The sequence below is a fragment of the Euleptes europaea genome, chromosome 3 (genome assembly GCF_029931775.1).
Source record: "Euleptes europaea isolate rEulEur1 chromosome 3, rEulEur1.hap1, whole genome shotgun sequence".
NCBI classification, from domain to species: Eukaryota; Metazoa; Chordata; class Lepidosauria; order Squamata; family Sphaerodactylidae; genus Euleptes; species Euleptes europaea.
The window spans coordinates 105,902,163-105,912,360 of NC_079314.1; the positions used below are offsets into that span (position 1 = coordinate 105,902,163).

General features: G+C 48.7%; 1 protein-coding gene across 1 annotated transcript; it reads right to left on the reverse strand.

The window, feature by feature from the left end:
- Nucleotides 1–5,081: 5,081 nt before the first annotated feature.
- Nucleotides 5,082–6,782, reverse strand: FBXL14 (F-box and leucine rich repeat protein 14). The gene has a single exon (XM_056846772.1). The coding sequence runs from the start codon at nt 6,779–6,781 to the stop codon at nt 5,579–5,581; it is 1,203 nt and encodes a 400-aa protein (XP_056702750.1). The 5' UTR covers nt 6,782; the 3' UTR covers nt 5,082–5,578.
- Between the last annotated feature and the right edge of the window lie 3,416 nt (nt 6,783–10,198).

Here is a 10,198-nt window from a genome sequence, read left to right on the forward strand (position 1 = left end):
TTATCATTCGTGCAAAGCAGGTTAACATATGTTGCCAAGCGGATACTCCGCGCTGAGTCTACTCTGCCTGACCTGGGTGGCTCAGGCTAGCCCAGTCTCATCAGATCTCGGAACCTAAACAGAGTTGTCCATGGTTAGTACTTGGATGGGAGCCTACCAAGGAAGCCTAGGGATGCTGTGCAGAGGCAGGTGATGGCAAACCACCTCTGTTCGTCTCTTGCTTTGAAAACCCTAGGGGGTAACCATAAGTCACCTGCAACTGGATGGCATTCCCCACCACCGCCTTCTTGTCCTCATGCTGCTTTCCCATGGTAAAATTCTTACTCCTTGGCAGGAAGTTAAAGATTCCTGCTGTACCAGGTAGTTGCGCACACACACACCATGGTACCATTTGGCAACTTTGCTATCACTGTAATCTGTATGGGCACTTTCACACACTGAATAATACACTTTCATTCCACTTTCAATGCACTTTAATGATCGTTTGCAAATGGGTTTTGCTGCTTCATACAGTGAAATCCAGCTGCAAAGTGTATTGAAAGTGTATTGAAAGTGCATTATTTGGCATGTGTGAAAGTGGCCTATGTGTATCTTAAGCACTGCCTGTAACCATACGAACCTACCCAACCACTATGGTCATATTCTGAGGCCCTGCTTCAGATCATCTTGCCTTTTGAGGTTAGGCAGGTAGCAATCAGAAAGGACCTTTTCTTTCATGGCGCCACGATTATGGAACTACTCTGCAGGGATATTCATCTGTACCCTTCTATCATTGTATTCCACCAGCTGGTAAAGACTTGTTTGTTTGGTGTTCCCATGATAATCCTATCTGCTTTTAGTTGACTGGGCTGAAAGATGAGATATACAGCTTTTAAATAAAATAAATCAGCTAATTCACAAGCAAGTTCTGCTTAATTCTGTGGCTTATTCCCAAGTGTCCTCAGGATTGCACCCTGTATATAATAGTGGATTTCCCATAAATGTATCTTTACATAAATAAGGAAAGGCAAATATTTCTGTAGTGAAAATAAAACTTTTTCAACTTTCAGTTCTGTGTGTTTCAAGGAAGTTTGGTGAAAACTACAGGGTTTTTGTTCTCACTAATGCTGTTTTTAGATTATATGTTTATGAAACAGAGTTTGAGAATAAAATACATGCCTTTTTTGCTCCAGCTAGTCAGAAAGAGAGAGCTAGCATGGTATAGTATTAAGGTGTCAGACTAGGATCTGGGAAACCCAGGTTCTTCCATGGAAGCTTGCAGGGTGACCTTGGGCCAGTCACACACTCTCAACCTTGACCCTGGCAGTATTTGGATGGGAGACCTCCAAGGAATACGAGGGTCATGACTTGATGGCAAAAAAAAAAAAATCAGAAAGAAAAGGCTTGAGTTCTTGTTCTGGAAGTCTAGTTTAGTGGATGGAAGAGTTCTTCTTGATCCTCTGAGATCTGGGTTCAAACTGCTGCTCAGCTATGAACTCACTAGTCATCCATTTGTAAATCTGTCTATTTCCCACGTGTAAGAGGAAGTTACTCAAAAGGTAACAAGTTGCTCCAGCTGGGCCTGATACAACAAACAGGTACCTACCGTTCAGAATTATTTAAATTGCTCTATAGCTAAGGGCATATAAACCATGAATGAAAAAGTAAAATTGCTGGTGCTTTTAAATAAAATTGCAGTGTTATGAAAGTTTAGTTTCAGGAAAACTTTTAAAGGAAACTGCTATCAGTCTGTTGATCCAGATGGCTGTTCTGCACCCAAATGCAACAACATTGTATTCAAACAGGAGGTACGCATTATCAACTGATCTGCTAGAAATTTATTTCTGCTTGCTGGCTATTTTAAGGGGAATTTGTCCCTAGTATTCACAAATTGTGCGTACTGGTTAGGAATTCTTATTTTAATAGGGTTCATACACTCTTCAGTCAGAAAGCTATTCTAAATTTTTTAAATACAAGGCAAAGGAAAAAATAGAAGCAGGCCTTATACCTCCCTCTATGTAAAAGAAGATGGATGTAGTGTCAGGCTCAATTAGATCCAATTGTGCTGGCTTTTGCCAAAGAGAACAATGTAGCTTTTGTGACTCACTCCCAGTAGAAAGCATGAAAGGTTTTAAATAAAAACAGCAATGGTGGTTTAGGTACTGGTTTCCTCTTGAGGGCACAGTGGAGGTCCAGTAAAACATTACTCTAAGTGGGAAATACAAGCGTGGGTCCCCCTCCCTTCTCACCCAAGGCAGAAATATCACAATTTTATTTTTTTCCCCTGTGCTAAAACATGAAGGCATTCCCAGTACTTCAGTTTGTCAATGTGCATTGGAGGCATGAGAGAGAACTGCCACCGCAGGTGATGCTGCAGCTGAAACAGCATGCGGTCCTTTGCTGTGACCAACAGTTCAATGTACCTGAAGCACGTTGTTGGGGAATAAGCAGAGAGCAGTAGAGAGAACAGTTGGAATGGAGCAGAGTAGCCTTCCGACAGCCACTGGAAGTGCTTGAAATGCAAATGTACAGGAACTCCAGACCATCCCCCACCCCTGCCCTCCACATGGGAGGAAAAGCAGCTTAAATACAGCCAGGCCTGGAGAGGAATGTTAAAAAGAAGGAAAAGAACTACCCCTCCTCCCTTCCATAGGGACCCTCACACAGCAAGATTCAGCATGCATGACTGAACAAGCAAGCAAGCAAGGACAGCTCCTCTTTTAACTTTCCTGAACAATGGCTTTAGCTCCTTCCACCATTTCACATTCTCTCTACCCCCCCCCCCTTTTTAATAAGAAAAGAGGAGGGGAGAAAGGCTGTGCTGCATGACTTAAGAGAGCAGCTTTGTTTTATGTACTCTGAGTCTTCCTTGCCCATAACAATTATTTTAAAACTCTTAAGTACAGCTTTTTTTAAAAAAATAACCAGTTTCTGCACAAAAGTTACAGACTGGTACAAACGGATACTGCTTTAGACAGTTTTAACATCCATGTTCAGCTTTTTTACTTAAAGTTTAGGTGGCACAAGCACACTGGAGGTCCAGATTTCTTTCTTTCCCCCTTCCACATTTAAACAGTTCATTTTTTGTGCACTCGCACAAAACTGAAGTTTGGACTACTAACTACACCCAGAAAACAAAATAAGCGTGAGATTGCCTTATCGTTCCTATCATCTCTATTCCCCCCCCCACACACACACTGTTACATCAGCAGCGATTTGCCCAAAACTGAACTGAAAGTTATTACTGGACAGGTTCAATTACAAATTACACATAAACAAGGTAGGATAAGTTAGGAATTCTAACAGATCAGCCCCTCAAATGGAACCAGTTGCTGTGCTGTGAACTAATTTTGAAAGTCGTTCAGCCTCTTGCACTGAATGGACAAAGGCTTCCAATTCCTTTGATTCACTCGACCAAATTGCTCATTGACAGAGAAGGGAGAGGACAACAGCTCTGTACGTTGCCTTTTCTCACAACTTTTAGATCGATGTTACCTGCCTTTTAAAAGACAACACAGATGCAACTTTTTTTTCAAAAACATACTTCATATTTCCTCTTTTATTATATAAATATCAGTTTAACCTTTTACTGTAAGAATATAAAATGTTTTAAGAGGATCTTTATTTTTATACAAATTCACAAACAGTACATTTAATCCATGATGGGGTTACGTGTCTGAGCTTGTCTAAATTCCATGGCCTGCAACTGTGGAGGATTTGAAAATCTGCACAACTACCTCTTCTTTCCCCCATCATCATTCATGTTTCCTTCAACACTGTCCTCTTCCTCCTTTTAAAGACAAGTAGTCAAGAACTAGCTTTTATTTTAATGGCCGAACAGAAACACACACAGATGAAATTAGACTTCTCCTAATTCATGTTACAACAGCAAGTCAGTCTGTTCTGCGCCTCTTTCTGCTTCCACACAGGAAGCTTCATACTTGACCTAGGTAATCTGAGAGAAGGGTAGGTGGGAATTTGCATATATATTTAAGAAACTGAGTTTCCATTTCACATTTCTTTTAAACATAAACCCAATGATCAGTTTGGATGTTCACGCTACACTTGTTTGTGCTAGAAGAGCAGACATGCAAAAGCACTGTTGGGTCCCCAAAAAACCTTAGACAGGGAGGGAGAGGCACAAAGATAGTGTAGGTGGGACACCCAGGGGAACCATCCTTTCTCCACCCCCCTTCCCGCCCACCCCCAATCACAAACCCAAGGGATATTGTCTTTCCAGTCTAGGCACAAAAGTATTTCAGTCTCAACATCTTTCTTGAAAAAAAATTCCGGGGGGGGGGGGGCAAAAACAACAACGAGGTAGCCAAACATTTATATAGAGAATATATTCAGCAGAAAAAAAAGTGTACTTAAAAATTCACAAGAACAGCCACTTCAAATGTCTTTCAAAATCATACCATGTAAGAAATGAACACCAAAGAGAGGAAATGAATTTTAAAAGGTGAGATCAGTCAAGTTTAAGAAAGGGCAAAAGAAGGGTGCTTTGTAGTAGGGGGTTTTTTTGTTATGTGTTTCGAAAAAACAAAAACAAAACTGGTCACAGTTTGTCAAATGAAAGTACAAGTGAGGATTCAATTGTTCCTACCCACCCATTCTCCCCCCCCCCTTCCAAATGGCAGGCTATATTGTATCTGAACTATAAAGGAAAAAAAGATGGAAGAAAAGGAGAAGGAAATGGCAGGGAAAAGAAACTGTCAAAGGTGACCTCCGCAGATTTAAGTTGGTATTAATGAACAGTAGAGGAAAGATGGAGATTGAGGAAGTTGGATACAGCATAAAATGGGGCAGAGGAAGAAAAACGGTGGCTTGATGCCCCCACTGCCCTCCCCTAGCAGCAGTGAGCAGAATGGCTGCATTTCAGTTGATGCTCCAATTAGTGCAGAGTGTCAAAGAAACATCACCTGCTCTAGGAGAGGGAAATGTAAAGGGCATCCCTGTTTCTAGACTCCAGAATGGAGGGGGGGGGAAGGGCAATAGTTCTGGCCCGGTATCTGGGAAAGGGTGAAGAGAGGTAGAACAATATCTACAGGCTGCCTAAGTTGCAGAAAGAAAGGGGTGGTGGACTACACAGTGGGAGTTGGTGCACAAGGGTAATGGAAAAGGGTTGGGAAAGAAAGAGAGAGACTTATGTGCTTGCCCAATAAAGAGCAATTGGGGAGTTAAAACAATAATGGGCTAAGTTAAGTTTTCTTCTTCCATCCCTAGTGCAGAGGGGGGGTGGAATCAGATTTGGAGAAAGGGGCTGTATTCATCCCCAGTGCATAAAAGATTGAGAAGCTGCATTCCCAATAGAAAAGGTAAGGGCAGTGATACTGTATCCATCCACAGTGAAGGCTGATAATAGAGTGCAGTCGTCTCCCTCCAGTGCAGGAGAGGGAATTATGAAAGAATGGTAGGTTTCCCTCTTTCCCACCCCCACTGCTGGGGCAGGTCAGGGCAGGCAGGCAAGCAAGTACTGAGGATACTTTCCCCTCCCTCCCTCCAGTGCTGGAGGTGCATCCCCCTTTCTCCTCCACTGCAGCAGTCAGTTGGCAAGTCCTTCCAGAGGGGTGGGGGCTCTCCGGGCTGTCCCCTCCGCTCACCTGACCTTCTCGCTCTCAGTCATTTGCCAGAGTCCTAAGTTGAGCACCTTGAGGCAGGGAAGTTGAGTGATGCGCTCCAGGCCCCGTTTTGTGATGCGGGTGCAGCCGTAGAGATCAATGCCAGTCAGCTGACTGAGGTGCTCGGCAATGAGCTCCAAGCCCTTGTCGGTGATCCGAACGCACTGGCCGATGTTGAGGGTGCGGAGTCCGTGCATCTGGCGCACCATGCGGTTGATGCCCTCGTCGCTAATGTGGCAGGAGCAGAGGGAGAGCGAGCGCAACCCGTCCAGGCCCTGTGCAATATATGCCAGGCTTTGGTCTCCCACTTTGTCACAGAAAGAGACATCCAGGCCAGAGAGGCGCAAGCTGCCCATTGCCAGGTGCATGATGCCCGTGTCACTGATGTTGTCGCAGGAGCGCAAGTTGAGGGTGCGCAGGCTGCTCATGTGCGACAGGTACAGCAGCCCCGCGTCCGAGATCCCCCCGCAAAAGCTGAGGTTGAGCTGGCGCAGGCGAGTGAGTCCCCGGGCCAGGTGCTTGAGCGAGAGGTCGCTGAGCTTCTGGCAGTCCTGCAGGGTGAGCTGCTCCAGGCCCAGGCAGCCCTCGGCCGCGCTGCGCGTCATGCCCGCCAGGTGCCCGATGCCCACGTCGGAGAGGTGCCGGCAGGAGCGCAGGTTGAGGCTCTTGAGGCGCTGCAGGCCCCAGGCGATGAGCAGGAGGCCCGTGTTGGTGATGTTGCTGCAGCCGCCCAGCTCCAGCACCTCCAGGCCCTTGAGGTACTGGGCGATGCGGCCCAGGCTGCTGTCGGTGATCTGCTTGCAGAGGCTCAGGTTGAGCGCCCGCAGCGAGCCGATCTCGGCCACGAAGGCGTGGCCCAGCCCGTTGTCGGTGAGGTTGTAGCAGCCGCTCAGGTTGAGGCTCTCGATCTCCGCCATGCCCTGGATCACGTAGCTCAGGCTGCGGCGCAGCGACAGGATCTGCACGCGCCGGATGCCGCGCGCCGCCAGGCTGGGGAAGAGCGAGGGGTTGGCCCGCCGCAGGTGCAGCTTGGCCTCCACGCCCCGCCACACCGAGCGGTGGTAGGCGGCGTCGCGCCAGGCCGTGCACACCTGCGCCACCCGGCCCTTGTCGCGCACCTCCAGGTAGCCGAAGATCATGGCCAGCAGCTCCGGGAACAGGCACGAGATGTGCGTCTCCATCGCCCGGGCAACCCCGCCAGCCGCCGCCCGACCCAGCCGCCGCCGCCGCACGGGGGGGGGGGACGGCGAAGGCGCTGGGCCTCGGCTGCTGCGGCTCCTCCTGCCGGCCCGGGCCTCACATCGCCGGGCGGAGCAAGCGCCGGAGTGGAAGGCGGCGGCGGCGGCGCGGCGCGGCCTCCTCGCCGCCTCGCTCCTCTACCCGCGCCGCCACGCCGAGCAGGCCGCGCCGCCGCCTGCCCGCTTTCCTGAGGCGGCCCCGCGCCGCATCGCGCCCGGCCCGGCTCCCCTCGCCGCCGCCGCCTCTCCCTTTGTCTCTTCTCGGCCGGACCCCGCCGGCGCAGGCCAGGGGCAGAAGGGCGCGCGGGCCCAGCCGGGATCCGCCTCCCCGCTCCGCTCCGCTCGGCTCGGCAGGCTCCGACCCGCGCGCTCCCTCCCTCGCTCGCTGCTTGCCGGGCCCCGGCGCCGCGCTCAGGCCGGGCGGGGGAGGGGCAGGGGGAAGCGACGACGACGACGACGGCGGCCGCCGCTGGGCCGGGCTTGCGACGCCACCTCCCCGCGCCGCCTGCGCAGTGGCGCAATCCGGAACACTCCGAGCCGTCGCCTTGGCAACAGTCCCCCCCTCCTTTCCTCCTCTCCCCTCCCTCCTCCTTCCCGCGGGCCGGGAGAATTAACCCTTGCGCCGCCGCACGGGGATAACCGCGCGCAGCACGTGTGTTGTGTGCGCGCGTGTGTGTGTGTCAAGGGCCGTTCATAACACATGCCGTTCGTACGCCGGTGACACCCAAATGATCCGCCGGACTTAACACTCGTCCAAAGCAGGTGCTAAAATTGCAGCCGAATTCAACAAGCTCGAGTTTACAATAGTTCACTACCTTGTAAACTCATATTCAGCGCAATCTTATATATCTTTACAAGTTAGTCCCACTGTATTAAATATGGCTTCTGTGTGTGTGTGTGTGTGTGTGTGTTAAGTGCTGTCAAGTCGCTTCCGACTCATGGCGGCCCTATGAATCAATGTCCTACAAAATGTCCTATCTTTGACAGCCTTGCTCAGGTCTTGCAAATTGAAGGCTGTGGCTTCCTTTATTGAGTCCGTCCATCCCTTGTTGGGTCTTCCTCTTTTCCTGCTGCCCTCAACTTTTCCTAGCACGACTGTCTTTTCTAGTGACTCTAGCCTTCTCATAATGTGACCAAAATACGACAGCCTCAGTTTAGTCATTTTAGCTTCTAGGGTCAGTCCAGGCTTGATTTGATCTAGAACCCACTGATTTGTTTTTTTGGCTGTCCACGGAATCCGTAACACTCTCCTCCAACACCACATTTCAAAGAAGTCTACTTTGGCTTACTCCTAGGTAAGTGTGCATAGGACTTCGGCATTAAATAGGACTTAAAGGTAAAGGTCCCCCTGTGCAAGCACCGGGTCATTCCTGACCCATGGGGTGACGTCACATCCTGACGTTTCCTAGGCAGACTTTTGTTCGTGGGGTGGTTTGCCAGTGCCTTCCCCAGTCATCTTCCCTTGACCCCCAGCAAGCTGGGTACTCATTTTACCATCCTCAGAAGGATGGAAGGCTGAGTCAACCTTGAGCCGGCTAACCAACTGCTTTGGGGTTGTTGTTGTTTTTTTTGGCAGTCCACGGTATCCCTAACACTCTCCTCCAACACCACATTTCAAAGGAATCTACTTTCTTCCTATCAGCTTTCTTCTGTGGGGGCTTAGCTTTAGAAATCATAGAATCATAGAGTTGGAAGGGGCCACCAGGGTAATCTAGTCCAACCCCCTGCACAATGCAGGAAATTCACAACTACCTCCCCCCAACACCCCCAGTGACCCCTACTCCATGCCCAGCTGTAGCCTTAGCCAGAAGCACTGGGAGGAAAGGGGTGGGGGAGACCTTGTCTCCCTCAGTGTTGGCTGTGGTTTGAGCTGTCAGGTTAGGGCGAGGGGGCATCTTGGTTGCTAAGGAGACCCTCCTGCCCTGGGGGAAGGTGCCATTCGCACACCGGGGGAGGGTGAAGCTAAGCCTTTCCCACTAACACCTAGACCACCCTCGGTGGCGTGGCCTGGAGGAAGGTGAGAAAAAAAGTTATTTTTAGTAGGTCGCAGAGCTGCCGAGGGGGAAATTTCTCCCGTCAGAACGGATTAGCTGTCTTATTTTCGATTGACTTGAAACACAACATTGGACTGTTATTTCAGTGGATGTTAAGAGTCACCGAAGGAAGGGATTGAGTGAAGTGATGTTGAGCGGTCGTTCTTAAGAAGGTGGAAAAATTATTAAGCAGGCAAAACTCTGCAGTAGCATTGGGGGTTGTGGGATCACAAAACAAATCAAGTGCTGTTGCTTTTTCCGTAACGAAAGGGTGCACCTAAACTCTTTGGGTTAAATCAAGGGTGCCGCTGCTTATTGCCTCTCTGGATAAAAATGCACGATTATGTCATTGAATAAACAGCAGTCTTGTGGCACTTCCATCTTCAGGGTAGGTACCACAAGAGTCCTCTTTCTTTTTATTGCAGCAGTCTAGCAAAACTGTCCCTTTGGAGTTACTACCGTGGAAGTCAATCAGTGAATGTAAATGTGGGTGAAACAATTCCATTTAAATGCCTGCTCCTTTCATCCCTACTTGGACTTGTTGAAACTAGACTTGTTTCTGTGTTTGATTTTTCAGAGATCTCTGGACACAAAACCTGATAACGTTTGCAGGCTCCAATGGGGTTTTATGAGCAGACATATGGCTCAGACTCAAATCGCCTTGGTCAGACGTGGTACGTCTTCTTGAGGTGGGGATTTTACCAGCTTTTGGCCATGTTTTGGTTCACTCCATCCTAGTACCCCTAAAATCTAATTATAGACAGGGTTAATTGCATTTCATCAGGAACTAGTGAACAAGAGAGTAATCGCAGACTTCTCCGCCATATGAACTCAGCTGTTTTCACGTATACCAGTGATTGTTTTCACTAGTGACAAACATGAACCAATAGTATTAAAAAAAAACCTCCACTGCTCAAAAAAATAGTATGAAAAAAAAAACTCCACTGCTTTTTCATTAAAGCTTATCTGTGTATCCTGCTGATGCTCTCTGTCTAGTCACCTTCTGTCCCACCCGTCCTCAACAAAGGTTCTCTCTTTCCCATGTTTTTCTCAACAATCCTGTGTGGTAAGTTAGGCTGAGAAAGTGTGACTGACCCACAGTCATCCAGTAATCTTCATGGCAGTGTCGGACTTGAATCCAATTCCTGATCTGACACTACCACTACACCACATTGGCTGTTTACTAAAATGGACTATTCTATCGATTGTGGGCCCATAAAGACAGCCATGTCCTGAATGGTAATTTCACAGTATGCATGTGGTTATTTGGTCTGCATTCATCTGCGTTGTTCTGTCAAATGGTGCAGAAAATCTTGTCTCACTTTTG